Source organism: Entelurus aequoreus, linkage group LG09 (genome assembly GCF_033978785.1).
Source record: "Entelurus aequoreus isolate RoL-2023_Sb linkage group LG09, RoL_Eaeq_v1.1, whole genome shotgun sequence".
NCBI lineage: Eukaryota > Metazoa > Chordata > Actinopteri > Syngnathiformes > Syngnathidae > Entelurus > Entelurus aequoreus.
In genome coordinates, this window is record NC_084739.1 from 37,724,186 (window position 1) to 37,749,287 (window position 25,102).

The 25,102-nt window shown below is 39.3% G+C and overlaps 2 protein-coding genes across 6 annotated transcripts in view; both read left to right on the forward strand.

Moving 5' to 3' along the window:
- Nucleotides 1-5,263, forward strand: part of LOC133657403 (sorbin and SH3 domain-containing protein 1) — a 140,528-nt gene extending 135,265 nt beyond the window's left edge. For 3 of the 5 annotated variants that reach the window (XM_062058692.1, XM_062058694.1, XM_062058693.1), the window contains exon 26: nucleotides 1,555-5,255. In XM_062058692.1, coding sequence (XP_061914676.1) covers nucleotides 1,555-1,622 — 68 coding nt within the window. In that variant the 3' untranslated portion in view covers nucleotides 1,623-5,255. Of the gene's footprint in view, nucleotides 1-1,554 lie in introns of all 5 variants that reach the window. The other 2 variants (XM_062058696.1, XM_062058695.1) reach the window with 2 other exon arrangements.
- A 2,429-nt stretch (nucleotides 5,264-7,692) lies between these two features.
- On the forward strand, nucleotides 7,693-23,710 carry pdlim1 (PDZ and LIM domain 1 (elfin)). Its single transcript, XM_062058697.1, has 7 exons — nucleotides 7,693-7,907; nucleotides 10,560-10,711; nucleotides 17,082-17,166; nucleotides 17,956-18,140; nucleotides 21,075-21,223; nucleotides 21,340-21,457; nucleotides 23,145-23,710. Exons 1-7 carry the CDS (start codon nucleotides 7,815-7,817, stop codon nucleotides 23,329-23,331), a joined length of 969 nt encoding a protein of 322 aa, XP_061914681.1. The 5' UTR covers nucleotides 7,693-7,814; the 3' UTR covers nucleotides 23,332-23,710.
- The last annotated feature ends 1,392 nt before the right edge of the window (nucleotides 23,711-25,102 follow it).

Genomic DNA, 25,102 nt, shown 5'->3' on the forward strand with positions numbered 1-25,102 from the left:
TATATTTTATGACCTTTCAAAATCGTATTTAAGACCTTTTATTAGATTTTAGGAGAATTTTAGACATTTTAAGGCCTTAAATTCAAATTGTTGGATTTAAGACTTTTTAAGACCCTGCGGATACCCTGCACTAAGGAGATGATACACAAGTGGTTTAGCAGTGCCTTTTACATCGAACAACAACACAGTGCAATATATGGCGACAAATATATGAACATTTGTACTCAAACCACATACCTTTGTGCCTTTTCAACATGGGGCTTAGTATTTAACATGTTTTGGAGTCTTTATCAGTAGACACTTCTTTCCAACCATCCAACCTTCATTCCCGTTCAAGCGAGGACACCAACTTCCTCTTTAACAACGGAAGCCTTCAAAGTAAAGCTTTGGTATCAAAACAAATCGCTTCCTTTATTACAAAATAATGAATATGGAAAGTCATAAACACAAACATTTTTGAATACAGTATTTATTTTTTAAATAAATAAACCTGAAAAATGTGCTCAGCAGCCTTGAATGGCAAATAAATCCATATTTTTTATTACTTTATTTACATAAAATCCATCGATTCCCAATACTCACAAAGTCCACTTTTTGTCAGGCCGCAGATATAGATTTGAGTAAAAACTGGCAGCTCCGTCGCCAGAATTTTACTGTAAAAATCAGTAATGTTGTAAAACACATTTTACGGTGAAATTCTGGCAAAAGGAGGTGCCCGTTTTTTTTACCACGAATACTGCAGATTTGTTTTTTGTTTTTTTACAGTGTACGTAAAAAATGTATCATATTAAAACGCATAGGCAATTGTAATACAATTCCTTCTACTTCATTCATTCTTCAATTGTGGGACCTTATACAATATGTAGACAGGTGTGTGCCTTTTCCAATCATGTCCAACCAACTGAATTTACCACAGGTAGACTCCAATCAAGGATGATGCATGCACTATATTAATTTATATTATTATGTTTTGTCAACTAGTACTTCTTTATGTCATTGCCTGAAATAAATAAATAAATGAAAATGAAAAAATGAAATGATCAGCTGAAACAGAAAGCCCCTGATCTCACTTTTGAGCTTTGTGGCAAAGATTGTGAAAACGTATGTACTTGTGATTTATTAGTTTTCTATTTTTAATACATTTCAAAAAGCTCTAAAAAGATGTTTTCCCATTGTCATTATGGGGTGTAGAATTTTGAGGACAAAAAATATTTTGTAATAAGACTGTAACATAAAAAAAAGTGAAGCGGTGTGAATACTTTCCGGATACACTATATTATAATGAGACGACTGCTTACACATTTATATTTAAAATATTATTCTGTTGCAACTGGTCCTCTGAGGGCAGCCGTGACTGCGATGTGGCCCTCAATGAAAACAAGTTTGACACCCCTGCCCTAGCGTGTTACATGAGTAATATTAAAGACTATAATGGGGCCACAGACAAAATGTGGTTTATAGCCACAAAAAGCCAACATAAGAATGAATCAAAATAGACAGTGTTTTGGGATTGAACACAACATTGTTTTGATGCATGATTGTGTTTTTTTGCAGGTACCTCAAAGAGGACGAAACAGTTTGGGACTTTCCCTGGGAATTACGTGAAGGAGGTGAAACTGTAAAGCGAAGGAATCTCAACCGTAATACACGACTGCCTGTCAAGCTTTGGAAATATTTTCTATCACGCATGGCTGTGGTTTAGCGTAGTCATATTGCTAACCTGGCAAAGTGATTGGTTCATTCTGAAGAATATCAAATTGCACATTGAGGACCGTCATATGCCCGTTGCCCACACCTCAGCATGGTGTGTACATCTACCTGACTGAGGATACCCTAGATTCTCAGATACAAGCTTCCATCGTGTTAACTTTGCCAGATGTGTTCACATAGCACCTCAGTCTGAGTTCAGCAACTCAGCAGATTATGAATGAACGGTGACACGTTGTTACCTGAACTGGATTTGGGTGTGTCAAAATGTGTTTCTATGTGATGTTAGGTTAGAGTAGCCAAGTACAATACAAATCAAAGGAGTTTATCCATGTAAACACACTTTCAGATATACCCCCATATCTAAAACGTGATTGATTTTTTTATTTTTTTGTGTGTTTTACATTTTTCAGGTTTTAAAAAAGTCATTATTGGCTACTTTACAAAAAAAACTCAACACACAACCACAAAAAAGCCTTCATCGCCGTTTCAGTATTGACTGCAAGTTCATTGCAATTCACTACGGTGTATCACAAATCATGTGCATACTTACAAACACTTCAAGTGTGCCGTTATAAGACACAACAAAAGTGTAAATAATCACACGCTATTTATTTATCGTGTTATACTCCTTGTGTCGTTTGTGCTGGCACGTGATGCCTCAAAAGCAGGTGGTGGTTGACATCGTGCTCCAGTGCAACCACGGCACAGGCGTGGCAGCACTTAACTTTCTGCTTGGTAACTTAGGGAAACTCTGTCTAAACAAACAAAAACTCTGAAGATTGATCATTGACCCTTTTGTAGCCAACAATGTGTCTTAAAAAATAATGATTTTGAATGATTCAATGAGATTGTGTTTGACCTAGATGTGTTTAGAAACTTCAAGAGGCCTTTTTGTATTTTAAAAAGCAATGACAGCGTTTCCCATACATATATTTATTTGTGGCGGCCCACCACGAATACATTTGTGGACTTCGCTCATAAACTCATTATAATGGGACTGTGTGTGAATGTGCAGTAGGTGGCATCGTGACAGTGCTTCTTAACACAGTGGTCTGCCAGAGAATAAAAATACATAGAAGGAGGGTAAAATGTTGCCAATTTAGCGACTAAAAAGTAACCAAACCAGTGACTTTTTTTCTGTGCGTTAATGGACACTTTTCATATCGCTAGTCTTACTGTGACAACCCCACCCCCGGCCGCTCTGTCTTATTTGTGACATTAAAAAGTAATCACAAAAAAAGCAATAGAAGAAATGTACTTTGCATTTATAATAGTGTTGTCAAACAAAAAATACAATGTATCTGTTCAATCACACTTCTGAATTTTGAATAATCGTGACTAATCGCAGTAGATTATTGCTTGCATAGGTCAAATTAACATTGAAAATAAAAAATATTGTCAGAATGTTATACCTGCACACTTAGAAAAAAATGTTTTTTTACTTGAATGCACTACATTTATTTTCTCAAAACTGGGTAGCAGTATTATCTAAAGTCCTGTCAGGGTTTATTTTTGAAATAAAATGTTCCACCGAGCACACCAGTCAGAGTATAGCTACTGTGCACAGAGTAACTTCCTGTTCAGTGCATACCAAGTTTCAAAATAAAAGCATGGTAGCATTTACCTGGATTCTACCACTGCCATAACAAAATTGACCTTATATAGCACCGCCTTTCATGTAACAATCCGCATTTAAGGTAAAATAAATTGTGTGATGAATCTACAGTACATGATTAATACGAACATTTTTCGTGATTCATCACGTTTTAACTTTGACAGCCCCAATTTCAAAACATATTTAGTTTGCTGTTCGTGCTCTTTTGCTCATTTTTGTCATCCATAAAAATTCCCTGCTCACGTGTCATTGCTGATTATGCAAATTAGACAATGAGGTCATCCCCCTGCAAACCACCACCACAAATAGATTGCAGTGCTTTGGGAAACACTGAATGACGACAACTTTACCAAATGATATAAGTAGGAAAATCAGCATTAGTGCTACAGTACTTGCGCTATAAAATCGACAAATCAAACAAAACTTTCCCATTTTTGGGAAAGTGCAAAAAAAGGATGATACCTCGTTATTTAGCAAATTTAACATTGTTATCAACCCCTCAACAAAGTGTGCATAAGTAGGTTTAAGTCATTCTTAGGGGGTCTAAGTATGTGACAAGTAGCTGAAGTACAATAAATACCTAATCACGCATTGCCAGACTATCAGTAGCCTTTTAGTAGAATTGTACAAAATGAAGTGATACATTTTAACATCCAAAATGTGTTGGTTTCCTGTTGCATCACATTGTATTATCTTCATTAGTGCAGTGAGTGTCACACTTTTTTTAAAAATAATTTTTATAACAAGAACTTGTAGCATCGTCCTCACCCAAGTTTGCTTTTGGGGACAAAATGGAGTGTTTCTTCCTGACATGTGTCGCACTGAATACATGCTACTGTATTATGAGTGTGCCTGTATAGCACTGATGGGATCTATTTAAACACACACATCACCAAAAGAATGTTTTGCTCTCCACCGCTGGCCAAACACTCTCATGTAACTTGAGCTCCCGGTGAATGTTTTTATTTGGGTTTTTTTTTCCACCCTTGCAGAACTTCAGTAACTCTTTGTAAAAACACCTTAAACTCTCATTAAGTTGTGTCATAATAAGTGTGTCGTAACACGTCACAGAATGTATGGATAGATGATATGTGTGGAAGCCTTTATAAAATATGTGAAAGGTCATCTGCAGCAATAGAAGGATTGTAAATATGTAAAATAAGAAATAGACTGCATGTGACGGAAGCATCAGATGGAGCTTTTGGTCACATGCAGAGTTTTATCTACCTGAAGGATTTTGTCACAGCGTGGAGCATCACTGAGCACAGGAATTTGAATGCATATGAACATTATAAGCTGCCATTTGTGAGCTCATAATGCCTTATGTTTGATGCTAATTTGTGCCTCATTTTTATGTTTTTTTTCCTGAAATGTTATCCGTGACATATTTAATGTATCAATCAGGGCCGGCTCCTGGCATAAACATTATCAGAAAGGCTTTGGCGACGTTCGAGTCCATTTAGATTGTATTTTCAACAATGAAATTTGGAGCCCAGAAAGGTTCAATTTGACTAGTAACTTATAAAAGCAAACCTTAGTAATGTTAAAGACAAAAATTGGGCCATCACAAAAAGCCTAGAGCCGGCACTGGTAACAACAGTTTGCCCATTAAGTCCTAGTCACTTGTGATGGAACTACATTCACTGGGAACTCGTCAATTATAAATATCTAAAGTGTGACATTGTGCGACAACTTCATGACTAATAATGTTGACGATTGAATTAGTTTAAGACGCACGACCCGCCACACGTTTGCTTTCTTTGCTTCAATCTTGCAGTGTTGTTTCATTGGCAATATCTAAATAAAGATGCTATACACTGCTGTGACTTTGGTATTATGCAATATTTAATAAACCATTTTAAACCATTGTGTTGGACAAAGAATCATTGTAATTGTAAACAGAAAAAAAAAATGTACAGTACATGTGGCAGCATAGCAGTCAGTTATGTCCAGGTTTCACTTCTCATTGCACATAACTGTGGCGTGTTCAAGGACCCTCGAATCGTGTGAGAAAGAGATGTAATTAAGTTTTTAAAAGGGGTGAGGGTGCTTAACCCCCAGGAGATGCAGTGAAAATACCAATAATATTAATAATGATGTACACTCGTGGTCAAAAGTTGACATACACTTGTAAAGAACATAATGTCATGTCTGACAGCACATCGACAAAGATAAGACCTTCTGGAGGAAGGTTCTGTGGTCAGATGAAACAAAAATTGAGCTGTTTGGCCACAACACCCAGCAATATGTTTGGAGGAGAAAAGGTGAGTCCTTTAATCCCAGGAACACCAATTCCTACCATCAAGCATGGTGGTGGTAGTATGCTCTGGGCCTGTTTTGCTGCCAATGGAACTGGTCCTTCACAGAGAGTAAATGGGACAATGAAAAAGGAGGATTACCTCCAAATTCTTCAGGACAACCTAAATCATCAGCCCGGAGATTGGGTCTTGGGCGCAGTTGGGTGTTCCAACAGGACAATGACCCCAAACACACGTCAAAAGTGGTAAAGGAATGGCTAAATCAGGCTAGAATTAAGGTTTTAGAATGGCCTTCCCAAAGAAACAAGTCCATGTCAGAAAACCAACAAATTTAGCTGAACTGCACCAATTTTGTCAAGAGAAGTGGTCAAAAATTCAACCAAAAGCTTGCCAGAAGCTTGTGGATGGCTACCAAAAGCGCCTTATTGCAGTGAAACTTGCCAAGGGACATGTAACTAAATATTAACATTGCTGTATGTATACTTTTGACCCAGCAGATTTGGTCACATTTTCAGTAGACCCATAATAAATTAATAAAATAATCAAACTTCATGAATGTTTTTTGTGACCAACAAGTATGTGCTCCAATCACTCTATCACAAAAAAATAAGAGTTGTAGAAATTATTGGAAACTCAAGACAGCCATGACATTATGTTTTTTACAAGTGTATGTAAACTTTTGATCGTGACTGTATATGCTGAAAAAACAGTAAATTTGACGTAAAATTAAGCGACTGAGCTGCCAATTTTTTGCTGCAAAATCTGCAAATTTACATTGCAGGCCGACATAAAAAATGTACAATAATAAAATGCATAGGTAATTGTGTTATGATATAATAAGGCGACTCCATATACTTTTATGTTTATATATTATTCACAACTACAATCGGCTCTCTGAGGGCAGACAGAACTGCAATGTGGCCATCAATGAAAATGAGTTATATATAAATAGATATATGATTTATGTGAATATGATGTAATGGATAGGAATGTCTGATGCTGGATGTCAATAAAAATAAAATGAAAATAAAAAAATAAAATGAGTTTGACACCTCTTGCTCTAAAATAAAGGAAAACTTGACAGATTTATAATAATATTTAAGTGAGTGGCTAAATGGATATTTAAATTCATATTCTGGACACTTAATATTCAATTTATTGGCACTTTTTTGTTAAAAAAAAATCCCCCCAAAAAATGTATTTGAAAAAAAAACACACCAAATTATTTAGAGGGTTTATCAAGATATGTTCTAGTCTCGGACTAGCTTCAAAACAGTTAATGCAATAGTTTGTTTTGCAGTGCATGTAAACATACCAAGTGTGTGTGTGGCTACGATGGGTTCAGGGCAGGATGAGGGGCTCTTCGGGTGAATTCTGTATTGGGGGCCAGAATTTAGTGCTACACCCCTGACTGGACCTTTTGAATGCATGTGCATGTGTAATCCTCACATTTATTGAGTAAACAAATATAAATGCCTTTGTTGCACCTTTAGGTTAAAATTATGTTTAAAAAAAAAATAATAATAATAATCCATTGTTGCGCTTTTATCTCAAAATGAAGTTGTTTTGAGTAAGTTTTAGTGTTTAAAGTGACACAGTAATAGTTCACATACTGAACCATTAAAAAAAAAAGATTCTCATTCATTCAGTCACAAAGAAGGAAGGCGCTTTCTCACTCCACTTGTAATAGCAGCGATCCTGGAAGGAATTCAAGTTTTGGGAGCGGCACATTCCACATCCTGGGATTAAGCTCTACCATAAATGGTAAACTTGCAATGTAACACAGTAGTGACGGCACCGGGAGGCCCAGAAGTAGGCCAGACGAGCATGCTTAAGATCATTTCCGCAGGAAGACAACTCACTCTCCAAATTCAATATAAGTACGATGTTTGTTTAGTGATTAAATATCAATTTGTTTCATGTTGAAAACAACAACAATAGAAGTTAGTCCATCGATATAGTAATGCTACGTGATCTGTGTTGCTTCTAAAGATCTCCACATTACCGGTAGAAAGCGACACGTCATTTTTCAATATACGATCTTTGAACTCTCACTCGAGCCTGAGGCTGCACGAAGCGATTGGTCCCAGTGAATTTAAGCCCCGCCCCCTCTAATTCCTTCACTGAAGTCGCGGCCATTGATTATCTATCTCACAGGTCATCAGCAGACGGGAAAGGACTCAGTGGCAGACTACGTAGACTGAAGCTTTTACGGCGCCTAACCTGTAGTTATGCCTCTCCGGGTTGTCATGCAGGGTCCTGGACCCTGGGGATTCAGGCTGGTCGGGGGAAAAGATTTCGAGCAACCGCTGACTATTTCCCGGGTAAGTTTTGCTGGGTGGGTGATGAACAACACCTGGGCTTGAATAGACCCCCAAACTAACTTGTTTAACTACTGTGCCAAGTGTTGGCTTTTTGCTACTGCTAGCATTTGATTCAACACCAAACGGCGTGTAACTCCTGGGGTTACTTGTTCTGAGGATATGAACTTCTTTAAAATATATTCGCTAAATATGGCATACAATTGCATATATACGGAAAATCAGTTTCTTCAAGGGTACCTGAACGCACCTCTAGGTTTACACCAGCACTACCCTTCTCTCTACTTTTATTATACTGTACTATATTGTCCATTTTTCTGACTAACATTCATAGGTCGTCAATGTTTTTTAATTAGCAGTGGTATTGTACTGCTTCATAGTGGAGGTGTTTGTAGTAGAATAGTTGGACCATCTCTTGTTTTTTTTACAAATGAAAGTAATCAAAATATTAGAAAGAGCATACTGTAATGCTGTGTATCCTCATCCCTAGACAAATTGATACACAGTGGTAGGGATGATCGATATGACCCAAAATCTATATCATGATATTAAATGCAACAATATTTATGATGATATATAATTGGGTGTATAAATGATAATGGAACCATTTCCAAATGGCTTACAAAGGCTGCTATATTAGCTGCTGGTGTATGTGGTAACATATTACAGTACCAGTTGTATTCCATCCATACATCCATGTTCTACCGCTTGTCCCTTTCGTGGTCGCAGGGGGCTGGAGCCTATCCCAGTTGCGCTCGGGCAGAAGGCAGGCTACACCCTGGACAAGTCGCCACCTCATTGCAACATTCACACTTATTTTTGTCTCAACTATTAATAATCTACTTGCTAATTTATTTTGTAACTTCTGTTAAAATATAATAAGCCCTTATTCTTCTGTTTGGATATTTTACATCCGTTTTGGGCGATACTACAAATTTGGATATCGATCCATTACTAAGTAGTTACAGGGGCAATATTGGTCATATCAATGCTGATACTGATACTTAAGATGTTCAAGACCAATGAATAATTAAATGTTTGATCACAATTATAATCACAGAAACGCAGGATGGCGACGTAACAATATCAGATAAATATTAACATTATTTCCTACTATTGGCTGTGATTTATATCCTTTGGGTTTTGCCCTCAAAGCCCTCCTTTGTCAAAGGACTTATTTCCTGAGGTTGTAAACAAAAACGACAAAATATTTTTTGATGATAAAAAATAATTACCTAGGCACTGTAGAATCAACCATATACTGATACTATATTAAGTATTGTTACTGTCGATAATTGTATGGACCCGCCCACCTTTGTTTGCATTCTAGAGCTCGAGCTTAGTGGTTAGCATATCTGTCTATGGCATGTAGTGTTGCATGTTTAGCTATTTCTTATCCTCCAGGGATGATACTTGTACAAAACATAGTTTATTTGCCGCCATGGAGGTGACAATTACTGATTTCGAAGTGGCTTTGCACTGTGAAGGGACATTAGCAGCTCCTAAAATGCTGTAGTGCATTGAGAATGCGTTTGCTTGCTGTCAAATTTGCGGTACACCACTATAATAGGTCTTTAACATGCATTACCACGATGTAACAATAGTATCAGCCAAATTGATATCATTTTTATTGTCTATATAGCGCAACCATAGAATAGCCATAGTTTTATGTTACAAAAACAATGTGAAATACATATAAATCATTACTGAAATTGATGAATGAACATGTAACATAAATTTTACCTTTGTTGAAGACTTTTGCTACCCAACACGGCAATTAGCAGAGAAAGAGGATGGAATGGGGAAGCAAAGCGAATGCCACCTTTGTACTTTGCTTCGGGTTCTTTCTTGAATTCAACCTTCTTAATCCAAGTTCTGGCACTTGCAACTTTCTTTGGCCCCAAGGTGGCTTATTTGCAGCCGTAATCAATTTTTAAAAAAGCCCAAAAACTTGTGGTAAGTAGACTTTGTTAGCAGAGAACTACAGTCAACCAGTGAGGATGTCATTAAAAGGCGACATAACTGGTGAAGAGTGACTACTGGTTGGGGAGTTGAGAGCTTGCTACTACAGGCACGTTTTACAACGAAGATACATTGCGAACACAGTTGGACTCACATATTGTATAAATAATATGACATGAATTAGGACTTTTTGGTCATTCGCTTCCGCGGACAATAACTAAGACGGTATACAAAAATCGGGGCAAACTTGGAAGAAAAAAAAGACTGACTGTGTGCACGGTTTTTTCTTTCAGTTGAGTGTCTATGGAATAAAAAAATGTCACTGCTATATTTTGTAGAAAATGGATGTAGAGCATTAGCAGTATATTTTAATTGGCATTTATTGATGTTAGAAGAATTGAGGCTGCTATTTCTGTGTTTCTCAGTTCCGTCGTCCCCTCCCATTTAAACATGATTACACATTCCTGAGCTGTGCCAAAGTTTCCTGTCTTCAGGGCTTGATTTCCAGCAGTGTGTGCCCCTCAGGCTTCTCTCTGCCAACCATGTCGCAGCCTGTGTGTACTATAAACAATAAAATGCATCTAGGTCAGTGTGTGAAGGTCAACAAGGTTTGAGATGAGAGAGTCAAAGACGGTATGAGTAACTTTTGGGCAATCAAACTTATATTCATAATTTATGTCTCCAATGATGCAGGTGACCCCTGGAAGTACAGCAGCCCAAGCAAACCTGTGTATTGGCGACACGCTCTTAGCTATTGATGGCGAAAGCACAGACAACATGACTCACTTGGAAGCACAGAACAAAATCAAAGGCTGCATAGAAGAGATGGTGCTTTCAATAGACAGGTAAATATGCAGCAGTCTGGCCTGCATTGACTCAGGTTTGACGAGCATTTGTGTGGGACACCTCAGGCCCAACCCAGGTGTTAAGGCAATGATGCAATGTTTAGGCATGCCTTTTGAAGAGCAGTGTTTTATTGAACCCTTTTGTGCTTATTCATCTTTCCTATAATAATAATGATTATTATTATTATTATTGTTATTGCATGATACAAGTCAGTTTGAGGTCACAACTTACAGCTGTTTAAATTTAAAAAAAGTTTTTTTTAACTCTTGCTGATTAAGTTTTACATGCTAACAAAGTCATGAACAGTCCATATTTTATTGCTAGGTTTAATTTAACAAATAAAAACATTTATCAACATATTGATAAAGGAAATGCTTTGCATTGTATTTCAGTGGAATTGTGACTCCTACAACACACATAAAGCACACAGATCCGGTCCTTTCAGCAGGACAGAAGAAATATGAGATATTGTCTCAGGAGCTCTATCGAAGATCTCACATTGTGGAGTAAGCATGATTTTGTGGGAGACTTACACAGGCGGAGTTGGTTAAAAATCTCAAAGGAGCTGAAACCACAGTCAGCAAGAAAAGCAAAACTCTACGGTAATGGTCTTTCCCACAAGACCCGCCTGCTCAAGAAGACACATGTACATGCTTGAGTGAAGTTTGCTATGAACACCTAAATGACTGAAAGGTCTTGGGAGAATGTGGTGTTCAGATGAGACCTACATTGTGTTTGGTGGCACTGAATATGACTCCAACACCATCTATCAAACATGAAGGTGGAAACATTCTAATTTGGGAATGTGTCTATACTAAGGGTACAGGGAGACCTCACTGCATTGATGGACTGATGAATAATGTACTGTACAATCTTGGATGAGAACCTTCTGGACCTAGCCAAAACACTAGATGTGTTGTGGACAGGTTGTCCAGCATGATAATGGTCGTAAATGTACAATGAAGCCAAGAAAAACATTGAACCAGTCTGCAGACCTAAATCCCACAGACAATCTTTAGGAGGGAGCTGAAACTTCAGAAACCTTCCAAATTTTGAGATTATTAATAAGGATGAGTTGATCTAAATCCCTTGTGAGATTTTCACAATCCTAGTGGGCAACTACAAAAAGCATCTGTGCTTGCCAACAAAGGTTTTTCCACAAAGCAGTAAACCAGTGCTTCTCCATTCTTTTCTGTCATGACCCCCGCAGGGTAGAAAAATTCTACCGCAAACCTCCTGAATTGAATTACTTTAGAGCAGTGGTTCTCAAATGGGGGTACGATTACCCCTGGGGGTACTTGAAGGTATGCCAAGGGGTATGTGAGATTTTTTAAAAATGTCTGTCAAAAAGAACTGTGAAAAGAAATGCAACAATGCAATATTCAGTGTTGACAGCTATATTTTTTTGTGGACATGTTCCATAAATATTGATGTTAAAGATTTATTTTTTTGTGAAGAAATGTTTAGAATTAAGTTCATGAATCCAGATGGATCTCTATTACAATCCCCAAAGAGGGCACTTTAAGTTGATGATTACTTCTATGTGTAGAAATCTTTATTTATAATTGAATCACTTGTTTATTTTTCAACAAATTTTCAGTTATTTTTATATATTTTTTTCCAAATAGTTCAAGAAAGACCACAACAAATGAGCAATATTTTTGCACTGTTATACAATTTAATAAATCAGAAACTGATGACATAGTGCTGTATTTTACTTCTTTATCTCTTTTTTTCAATCAAAAATGCTTTGCTCTGATTAGGGGGTACTTGAATTAAAAAAATGTTCACAGGGGGTACATCACTGAAAAAAGGTTGAGAACCACTGCTTTAGAGAAATCTATAATCGTATTTAGTGGCTGTCATTAGCCCTTTTTGCACTGAACATCCTTTCAAATGTGGGCGTGAAGCTTGATATTGCTCAACGTTAAGATAAGATCTGTACTTTTTTATTGCAGCAGCAGAAAAAAAAACATCTCACAAAGATAGATGTTGCAAAGGGTAGTAGTGTCATGCTTTGTTTTGGTTTTATGGTGGTTCTTCCTATTTTTTTATGTTAATTCCTGTCCAGCACTCTTATTTTTTTACTTTCCACTTCCTTTTCTTTTGTCTTTGCAGCACCTTTACTTTGTTGGCCAACACGCCTGTTCTGATTTTGTAATCAAGTGTATTTAGGTTCAGCCCTTGTTGCTGGCTGGTGCTGGAACGTTGCTTTTAAATGCGTACTCTGCGTCTCATGTGTAAACTGTTGCTGCCTTCCAGAATTCCGTTTAGTTGACTTTGTAGCCTGTTTAGTTTAGTTTTGTAGTGCGTAGCTTTCCCTATTCTTAGAATGCACTCCCCAGCTGCATGCATCTTTTGTTTTGTTGTATATTAAAAGGGCTGTTTGCAACATTTACACAGATGCCTAGAGGGCGCTAACTTTCCAAAGTATTTTAAACAGTATATGTCGCCCTCTTACGGATTCTTGTACGTAATGACATAATTAAGTATGTACATAACAATTGCACATGCATTAGCTTTAGGTGTTTTTAGTTAATAGCAATTTGTATAGTTAGTATTAGCTGTCATTGAATGTATATTCTATCATAAGAACAAGTACTTCTGACTCACATGCTACACATATTTTGTCGCTTCTCTTTGACTGTTTTTGTATGTGTGCACACGCTCCCTGTGCGTACGTGTTGACGAGAGAGGGTGAGTGACTGCCGTAAATACTAGAGATATCCGATAATGGCTTGTTTGCTGATATCCTATATTCCGATATTGTCCAACTCTTAATTACCGATTCCGATATCAACCGATATATATATATATACACAGTCATGGAATTAACACATTATTATGCCTAATTTTGTTGTAATGCCCCGCTGGATGCATTAAACAATGTAACAAGGTTTTCCAAAATAAATCAACTCAAGTTATGGAAAAAAATGCCAACATGGCACTGCCATATTTATTATTGAAGTCACAAAGTGCATTATTTTTTTTAACATGCCTCAAAACAGCAGCTTGGAATTTGGGACATGCTCTCCCTGAGAGCGCATGAGGAGGTTGAGGTGGGCGGGGTTTGGTGGTAGCGGGGGGGGGGGGGTGTTCTGGGTATTTGTTATGTTGTGTTACGGTGCGGATGTTCTCCCGAAATGGGTTTGTCATTCTTGTTTGGTGTGGGTTCACAGTGTGGCGCATATTTGTAACAGTGTTAAAGTTGTTTATACGGCTACCCTCAGTGTGACCTGTATGGCTGTTGACCAAGTATGAATTGCATTCACTTGTGTGTGTCAAAAGCCATAGATATTATGTGATTGGGCCGGCACGCAAAGGCAGTGCCTTTAAGGTTTATTGGCGCTCTGTACTTTTCTCTACGTCCGTGTACCGATATAGCTCGGTTGGTAAAGTGGCCGTGCCAGCAACTTGAGGGTTGCAGGTTCGATCCCCGCTTCCGCCATCCTAGTCACTGCTGTTGTGTCCTTGGGCAAGACACTTTACCCACCTGCTCCCAGTGCCACCCACACTGGTTTAAATGTAACTTAGATATTGGGTTTCACTATGTAAAGCGCTTTGAGTCACTAGAGAAAAAGCCCTATAAAAATATAATTCACTTCACTACCACTCCGTACAGCAGTGTTTTAAAAAGTCCTAAATTTGACTTTTTGAAACCGATACCGATAATTTCCGATATTACATTTTAAAGCATTTATCGTCCGATATTATCGGACTTCTCTAGTAAATACCAATCATTTCATTTGGGCCGGTAAACAATTGTATTACATAATTTTTGTAATTGTGACAAACATAGACAATTGTCAAACAAATGTGATCTGTTTAACCACTAATGGCAATATAAGCTGGTGTTCTTATATGTTTTGCTTTGAAAAATGTTACTAGAGGGGGGGAAATAATACATTTTTAGATGCATCGCAATTCGGACATGGACAATTATAAAATCGATTAGTAATTGTCGGTAATCGATATATTTACTGTAAATAATGTAATGCAGACTGTTCTAAAATTTGGCTGACTGCGGTGAGCCACCTCACAGAGAAATCCGACCAGTTCCTTTATTTTAGGGTACTTTTGTTCCAGTTTTGCACACCATCCATCCATCCATTTTCTACCGCTTGTCCCTTTTTGGGGTCGCGGGGGGTGCTGGAGCCTATCTCATCTGCATTCGGGCGGAAGGCGGGGTACACCCTGGACAAGTCGCCACCTCATCACAGGGCCAACACAGATAGACAGACAACATTCACACTCACATTCACACACTAGGGACAATTTAGTGTTGCCAATCAACCTATCCACATTTCCATGAATTTATTAAATGGGATAGGAATTTCTTATTACAAATGCATTGTTTTTTAAAGTTGCAAGTGATAAACGCTGATTTAGTGAAACAAAAATAAATGTAAAACTGCATCAATATACATAAATTAAAGATGCATCAATAATCGATTTTTAATCTAATCGTAGCTCCTGAATTGAAATGGTAATCGAATCCTGAAGTGGCCAAAGATTCCCGCCTCTAAATGTTACTGTGAGGAAGTTGCAAACCGAACCTTTTTAAATACATTTTGCCTGAATGCTGTCTTCTGCACATTGGGATCACGACAACCACATGCCGCCCAAGCGTCACAAGTAGAATACCATACAACGCACGTCTGTCTCATTTCCTACCATAGTTGCGGTGAATCCAAAGGCTATGTATGCTTTGGCATACTTCGGGGTCTTTTTATATTCTGATTATCGTCACTCGTTTTCCTTCCCGCTGACAACTCCTCAGTTAGCTTAGCACACAGGTGTTCCTGTGTACTTACTACTCCCACCGGGTAGAACAAGGAGCCTGTGAATTGGATTGAGCACTGTTGTCACCAAGCTGCAAGCTTTTGTATCATTCTAACATGAATACTAGAGTGCAGACACAGATAACAAAAATCTCCCGTGCCGCCCGAGACCCCCTTGTCCCGACCCACAATTTGAGAAACCTGTACAAGGCCATGTGTTGCTTGGGGATCAAATACTTGTTAAACTCAATGTACAAATGGATGTATACCGTATTATCCGCACTATAAGGCGCACCGGATTATAAGGCGCACCTTCAATTAATGGCATATTTCAAAACTTTGTTCATATATAAGGCGCACCGGATTATAAGGCGCACCTATGCATCCATTAGATGGAGCTGCGCTAAAGGGAATGTCAACAAAACAGTCAGATAAGTCAGTCAAACTTTATTAATAGATTACAAACCAGCGTTCTGACAACTCTGTTCACTCCCAAAATGAATAAACAGCTGTTTTATTATTTTCCCCGAGGTAAAGTCAGTGACGTGGTGTTTTGTTTATCTTTTAACAACAGCAAGGTATAACATGTAGTGCAACATTTATATCCCATAGTGGAGGGTAACTTTTCCCTGATTCAATAACCACGTAAAAAACAGTGATACTGTTACGGTAAATAAAACGTTAGTGCAATCACAATATAGTAACACTCAAAATAGTGCAGAGCAATAACAATATATCAATAACTCAACGTTGCTCAAACGTTAATGTCACACAACACAACACACAAAATAAACATGTAACGCTCACTTTATGAAGTTATTCCTCATCCACGAATCCCTCGAATTCTTCTTCAGTGTCCGAATTAAACAGTTGGGCGGATACGGTATCCAACATGCCCGACTCCGTCTCGTTGAAGTCGTCATTAATCGAGTCAGTGTCGCTGCTGCTCTATTCCCGTGTTCTACTGCGTGACTGATCGTCTTAAGTTTAAACTCTGCGTCGTAAGCGTGTCTCTTAATAGGAGCCATTTTGGGGTCTTTACATAAACAAACAAATGGAAATCAAAACGGCACGCCTCGTGCAGTCATATATCCCAGCATGCACAGCGCGCTTCTTCTTTTTCTACGGGGGATTGATATAAACTTTTACCTGTAGAGGCTCAATATTGGTCCATATATAAGGCGCACCGGATTATAAGGCGCACTGTCAGCTTTTGACAAAATTTGAGGTTTTTAGGTGCGTCTTATAGTGCGGAAAATATGGTAACTTTTGTATTTAATGGGTTTTCTTTGTTTCAGATGGATATTCTCTCTCTTTATGTTTACAGGACACTTAATCAAATAAGTAAATGTAACAAATAACAAATGTATACATCCTCCTGAGAGCCAGTGTCTTCTGCAGTGGACGTTTGTCGTCTATTTCTTTTGTTACAAAATATGTCCACTGCAGATGATGCTGGCTGTCAGGAACTCAAGACAAAAAGTACAGTACATGCAAGGGTGTTTGCTGTGGTGATACGCAATATTTAGAAGCCAGGCAGTACTGCAAACAGTTCTTCAATTAATGTGTTCCCTCCTCTTTGTTTCAGATCAGAAAATAAGTTGTGGTCGCCGTTGTCATCAGAAGAAGGGAAGTCACATCCCTACAAGATGAATCTTGCGTCTGAGCCACGGGTATGTGTCTGCTGACTACACATCAAAGCTGGAGCTTACACAATCACTCACTCTCCTCTGTCATTCAGAGGAAAATTTGCAAATTTAACTTTCCAGTAGTCTGCGAGTCTGAATGTTTGGCTCGCCGCATCCCTCCCGCCAAGGATGAAGTCATTGTTTACTTCCCAACAGGAGGTTTCCTAGGCGACCAGTAGTTTATCAGCTCAGCTGTGACGCAAGCCTCAGTTCCTGCCCGCTGAGTGGAAAGCTAAGGCCAGTGTGACGTGTCGCAGGCTCTGTGTGTGCTCTGCTAGTCGCACAATTGTGTTCCTTTGTTGTTGATGTGCAGTTTTGTCACCAACACAAACGCATGTCAAATGCCTGAATGCCGTCTGTCACTTGAATGGCTTGTCACTTTTTGATGTGTCCAAATTATTGTGTTATGTTAATGACTGATTCATTATTTAGCTTCTGGTCAGTTACTAGTTTGTCATTTCACTGTGGGATGTTTGAAACATGAGCCCGTCGCTGTGTCGCTACAGTGAAGCACTAGATGGCAATACTCGTGTGTGCACGCCAGTGGCATTCCACTGTCATGACATCTTTGTTTCTAATGACTTTTCTTAAAAAACTTAAGCTGAGGTAGAATTTGAAGTTATTTAAATTGATAAAGGCGCAGCTAACCAGAAGCAGTCACTTAAACATGTTCAAATGAGTGCGTTTTGATTTGTCAGTTTAATTTCACAACTGCTGAATACTTTTTTCAGTTGCTAAAGAGCACTTCAACAGAAACTTCTCTGTATTTGGCAGGAGATGAAACAAATAGGCTCCGCCCACAACAGGAGTGCCCTGCCGTTCACTGGTTTTGGTCCCAAGGTTGTGACCAACCAGTACAACAACCCAGCTGGCCTCTACTCCTCAGAGAACATCAAGAACTTCAACTCGGCTGTGGACGAAGTTAAAACCGTGGCTGCCACCAGCGAACCTGACAATGTGTAAGGAAGTACTCCCGAGTAGGCAACATAATATTTCCTTTTTTCTTACCAGGGGTGGATTTAGGGCTTAGCCCAGATGTGTGATGGATTTTTTAACATGTGTAAAAAGTTGGTGCTTTTTTAAAAATAATTTTAACTTTGAAATTCTGACTACTTTGAAGTAATTTAGCATTGCCCAGACAGCTGCTGACAGCAGTCTTGTTAGCATTGAGTGGCGCGCTGTGTCTCAATGAGTCCTTCTATTTCCTGCTGTTGCTCACGTCCAAGCATCACCAATGTGGAGATGTGTTATTGATGAATGTCATTAGAGGCAGTTTAACCCCTCTGTGGTGACATTTGGAATAAGCATAAGAAAAACAGGCCACACACACATTCAGTGTTGTGAAATATGCTAAAATGTTGTCAAATTCTGGTTTATTTGCTCTGCATATACCGTTTGACTTATGAAATGTAATGTCTTGCCTAGCAAAGCCAACTACATATAGAGTCTGATGCAGCTCAGATCTCCTTGGTAGAGCAATGAAGTATTTTATGCATGTATGAGATGGTGATAAAAGCAAAGCGACTGGGTGAAGTGGTCAGGGTGGACATGAACCAGAAATGTTGGGGTTCATGGTCTGTGTCAGTTGTAATGATTTAGGTTGTTGCAATGTTTTTTTTAAACCTGTTTAGCAATGTTATTGCTGTCATTTTCTAAATTAGACCAGTGGTTTTGCTCTGTCACCCAAATGTAATCCTTGCATCTGCAGATGTACTGGCCTTCATGTTGCTGGTCATGTTTAGCATAACCATAGGACCATGTTTACTGGTTTACACTGAGGTTCATCCAAATCATCGGGACCATTAGTCCTTTGGAACCATGGCAAGTTTATGTAAATAAGGAAGCTGCACTATCATCAGCATTATCCAATTGTTTTCATAAATTTCCGATTTTTAATACAATCTGTGTCAGCTACAGTGGTATTAATAGGATTTATTGCACCAACCATTCTTACCAAGAGTACCAGATTACCACCAAAAATAGCAATGATTTAATTGAACACAACTAAAAACGGCACAACTTTAACTGTTAAACAATATCTATACAAAATACAGCGGTACCTCAGGTTATGAATGCCTTAACTTTAGGCCAAATGTGTGTGTGTGTGTGTGTGTGTGTGTGTGTGTGTGTGTGTGTGTGTGTGTGTGTGTGTGTGTGTGTGTGTGTGTGTGTGTGTGTGTGTGTGTGTGTGTGTGTGTGTGTGTGTGTGTGTGTGTGTGTGTAACCAGTCAACTTATATTCAATTGAATAGACTGCAAAGAAAATATATTTAATGTTCAAACTGGTAAACTTGGTTTTTTTTTGTAAATAATCATTAACTTAGAGTTTAATAGCATTAACACATTGGCAAAAAGTTGGCACAGGGGCATTTTTACCACTGTGTTACATGGCCTTTCCTTTTAACAACACTCAGTAAACGTTTGGGAACTGAAGAGACCAATTTTTGAAGCTTTTCAGGTGTAATTCTTTCCCATTTTTGCTTGATGTACAGCTAAAGTCCGGGTCTCCGTTGTCTTATTTTACGCATCATAATGCGCCACACATTTTCAACAGGAGACAGGTCTGGACTACATGCAGGCCAGTCCAGTACCCGCACTCTTTTACTACAAAACCATGCTGTTGTAACAGGTTCAGAATGTGGCTTGGCATTGTCTTGCTGAAATAAGCAGGGGTGTCCATGAAAAAGATGTTGCTTGGATGCTAACATATGTTGCTCCAAAACCTGTATGTACCTTTCAGCAATAATGGTGCCTTCACAGATGTGTAAATTACCCATGCCTTTGGCACTCATACACCCCCATACCATCACAGATGATGGCTTTTGAACTTTACGCCTATAACAGTCCGGATGGTTCTTTTCCTTTTTGGTCTGGAGGACACAACATCCACAGTTTCCAAAAACAATTTGAAATGTGGACTTGTCAGACCACAGAACACTTTTACACTTTGTATCAGTCCATCTTAAAAGAGTTCGGGCCCAGCGAAGCCGGCGGTGTTTCTGGGTGTTGTTGATAAATGGCTTTCGCTTTACATAGTAGAGTTTTAACTTGCACTTAGAGATGTTGCCACAAACTGTAGTTACTGACAGGGGTTTTCTGAAGTGTTCCTGAGCCCATGTGGTGATGTCCTTTACACACTGATGTCGTCTTATTCACCTCTTATTCCTAAAACTTGCCGTTTACCAAGATCTCGACTAAAGTTACAAATCTCAGATCTTGTTTGTGTGCTTTTAAAATACTATAACTTTTGGCTGGATGTTAAAAAGATGAAGTGGTAAATCAACAATCATTTTATTAAAAAAACGAACAACCAAGCCAAAGCTGTCTTTCTGAAAGCACACATACACAGACCTTCCAGTCTTACTCGCCCTCATCTCATTGCCAGGCATGACAAATTAGAGGACACTCAGACAGTGGGAAAATGGATCTCTTCATGCAGGAACGAACAAAAACATGCACACTTGCTCTACACCTGTGCTAAAAAATGTCAATATACACAATGGAGTTTAAAGAAATGTCTGTCCACATAAAAACACAAAAGGAACCACAAATGACAGGTAACAGCTTTGTACAAGCAATATAGTAATACATTAGATGTACATCCATTCATTCTCTACCGCTTGTCACTCTCAGGGTCACAGGTGGGCAGTCGCAATGGTGTGTATATTACAACTACAGTATCTTTAAAATCAGTGCACACTTGCATGTAGTACAGGAAACAAAACCCATGTTTTTTTTTTAATCGTTTGCCTGGTGTTGTAGGGGTGAGGGGGATACGTGTTAATCCGGTCCGATCTGCGCGATATAAGGTCGTCTTTGAATTTTGCTCCCTCGTGTAAATGAGTTTGACACACCTGCTCCAAATGCACCAATCTGTTGATTTTTGCCTTGTAGAGTTGCATCAGAGACAGCAAAAGCCACCAAGCGGCCGCCCATAGCAGCAGATTCCGAGGTCTATAAAATGCTGCAAGAGAACCAAGACGCTGATGAGCCCCCTCGACAGTCTGCTTCATTCAGGGTGCTTCAGGAGAGTCTTGAGACAGGTAATTACATTTGGTTTTATCAACATACCAGTTTTACATTAATTTGACTCAAGATTATATTCCCAATAAATGTAACGACAAATTGGATGTATTATTTCAAATTGTGTGTATTGTAGGTAACCCTGACAAACCATCAGGGTTCAGGAGTGTCAAAGCACCGTCAAGTAGAATTGGATCCTCAATTGGAAGTGCAGACAAGCTGCCTGTCTGTGATAAATGTGGGTCAGGGATTGTGTAAGTATTTCATCCTTTTAGTTTGCTAGTTTGCTTTAGTTGTTTTTTAAAGCAGTGTTGTGTTTTTACACCTTACATATTTTTTTAATCTTAATAACCAGACACCTTATTCTTCAATGCCAGTCGCTGGTCATGGCTTTGTAGCTCTGGCGCCACCTCTTGGATTTAACACACGTTTCACATATTTTGTAATAAGTAATGTGTTAGCAGCGTCTACTGAAGACATTTGATCATTCTCAGTGTTATGAAATGTGTCTTGTTTAGGGCGTTAGCTTCATCACAGTGTTGCTGTGCATGAAGGGACAACATTAGACAGGCAACATTACAACAGACAGGAGTTTAATACAAAAATGATACATGCATAATAAGTAGCTTAGAGGCCTACATACATGCAACGGTACATTGGTTTTGGTCAAAAAATGGTCAGAAGAAAATCAAATTGTACAAAAACTGAAGACATTTTTTCTGCAAGAAATAATGTAAAGCCAATTAACCCTTTCTTGACACTCAAATATTTGAACACAAAACACATTTTATAGAGAATTATTGTAAGTTTACATGGTGAAAACAAAGAGAAACACATGTAAATGGATAATTGAACATTTAGCATCACTTACCTTTAATGGCAGAGTCTTGTTGGCGAAGACAGCGATGAGCGAAGAGGTAGGAACGGAAGGAAGAGCCACATAGTTATTTTTTTAATTCGTTTTTCTCACCTTCTTTATCAAGGTGTGGGATTCTTAGTTTGGGCACTTGATTGTGCGCAATTGTATGGACCACTTCGTTACACGCGGTTAAACCCTATGACAAAACAAGGACGGCATGCAACAACTGAGGCAAAGTTTTGTCGATAACCAAATCATCCGAAACCTGAGGTACCACTTTTAGACTATATGAATTGAGTATCAATGAACAGCATAATATGAATAAATGTGCGGTTGCAGGCTCAAACACTTGGCGGGCAAACAAGCACTCAAGCAGTCCTCAAAGCGGACTCAACCAAACTGCCTCTAGGTAGTGTTGCAATTTTCCATGCCAACAAGCAAGTTTGCCTATTAAGCAGTCCATTTTACAGTAAGGCTCCACTTTTTAAAATCAATGCCAATTTATATTGAATTTGACACAGACATGCTACTGATTAGTATTAAAGATTTTACATTGCGATTTCAACACCTCCAAATTGGTCATGAAAATTACAACTAACATGTATGTTACAATCAAACAGCTGGTGTGTAATAGGTACAATGCTTACACTATAAATACTTTATAGGGCGAGACAAAAGATACTTATTCAGTTTAATGGCAAAGACTAATCCCTGTTTAGGGAACACACTGTAGCCTTTACAGTCCTACGTCTTGCAAATGAGACACAGATGTGTAAGTGATCAAGATATAACAACTACACAGCACAGTTATCATTATCAGCCCACTGATGAATGTTAATTAAACAAATGATTTCATTTTGAAACAAATCAACATTTATTCACAAAAACACACAGAAGTTGAGTACCGGTAGCCATTCCCCGGTACCGTGTTGATTCAAATGTGAAAGGTACCCATCCCTAAAATTAACTGCCCTGAATGCCATGACAGCCTATTGTAATGATTATTTTTTCATCATAGTGAGTATAATATATTCTGTTTATTAATCACATCTACTGATGAATTCCTGACTTTTGTGTCTCAGCGGGAAGTTGGTGAAGCTGCGTGACAAGTTCCGGCACCCTGACTGTTTCACTTGCACGGACTGCGACATCAACCTGAAACAGAAGGGACATTTCTTTGTGGAGGAGCAGATTTACTGCGAGAAGCACGCACGCGAGAGAATGACCCCGCCTGAAGGCTACGACGTGGTCACCGTCTTCCCCAAATAAAGCTTCTCCAACCAAGCCTTGGACTGCACGCAGTTAAAGGACAAGCGGGCACAATCCCACACTTAGCTTCTCTTTGTTTTTTCCTTTGCGCTCTTCTGTGCGGGCCACTGGCACTGGACACGATGTTTATTTGCACATTTGAACTTTGATCTCCACAATAGGAAAAGCATTTGTTTGTATTCCAGCCATGTTGTGCCAATGGGTGCAGTATTCATGAGAAAAGAACCACTCACTGTCTTTGATGGGTATTTGTTGATGAAACTCTTTTTAAATCTGGGAACAAGGGACGCTCTTTTACCCACAAAACCATTTTCTACGGTTTTTATTCAATAGACCAATATATTCCAAAAACACGCCAAATAAATATTTGTTTAAATCAGTTGCCTGAAATGTTTACCTGTGATGGCATGAATGTTAGTTACTAGATCAAGTTTTGAAAGTCATTACCAAGTGAGCTCCTTTTCACTGTATAGCGACTTGGAGTAAAAGGTGAGTGGACGATAAATCTGGTCAGCTGTTGCAGAGCACTCCTCTGCACCAGGTGTGTCAGCCCGGCTCAACACAGGAAGGAAGTGTGATGCTGTATGTTGCTCGCACATGCGCAGAGTCTCTGTCAGAGCCCAGATGTAATTGTGGGCGAATCGCAGCGTTTCGATCTTGGTCAGCTTGGCGTCGTCCGGCAGAGCTGGTAGAATGTTCCTGAGCGTGTTCAGGGCAGAGTTGAGGTTGTGCATCCGGTGACGCTCCCTGTCGTTGGCCTTCATCCTGCGCCTGCCCCGCACTGCATGCACACGTGTGGCCTGATGCTTCGTGGTCATCGCTGTCCTGGATGTGAGCTCTTTGGGAAACATCCTGGGGAAGGAAGAGGCTTTAGCCTTTACTCTGTCATTACTAAGCAACCATTATAACTGCTGTACATTGGAGCTAAAAGAATATAATGTTGGAAGTATTATAACCATGAGGGGTGTCAAACTCGTTTTCATTGAGAGCCACATTGCAGTAATGGCTGCCTTCAGAGGGCCACTTTTTTATGAATTAAAATGATGCATGCAGGTAATAACCTGTGATTAATCAAAATTCAAATGGATCTGATTTTTTTTTTTAAGTTTGCGTGTCCCAATGATCCTATGAGCTAAGTTGTCCGGGGGCTTTCATGCCGCCTGGTAGAGTCTCCCAAGACACACAGGTCCTAGGTGAGGGATCAGACCAAGAGCAGCTCGAAGACTTCTATGGGAATTCATCAACAAGGACTCAGATTTCCCTCGCCCGGACGCGGGTCACCGGAGCCCCCCTCTGGAGCCAGGCCCGGAATTGGGGCACGATGGCGAGCACAGTCCCCATGGTGTGGGGACGTGTCTCTTCGGGCACAGCCCGAAGAGACACGTTTCCAGTGAGGCTTGGACTCCGCCAAGGCTGCCCTTTGTCACTGATTCTGTTCATAACTTTTATGGACAGAATTTCTAGGTGCAGTCAAGGTGTTGAGGGGATCCGGTTTGGTGGCTGCAGGATTAGGTCTCTGCTTTTTGTGCTCCTGATGGCTTCATCTGGCCAGGATCTTCAGCTCTCACTGGATCGGTTTGCAGCTGAGTGTGAAGCGACTGGCATGAGAATCAGCACCTCCAAGTCCGAGTCCATGGTTCTCGCCCGGAAAAGGGTGGAGTGCCATCTCCGGGTTGGGGAGGAGACCCTGCCCCAAGCGGAGGAGTTCAAGTACCTCGGAGTCTTGTTCACGAGTGAGGGAAGAGTGGATCGTGAGATCGACAGGCGGATC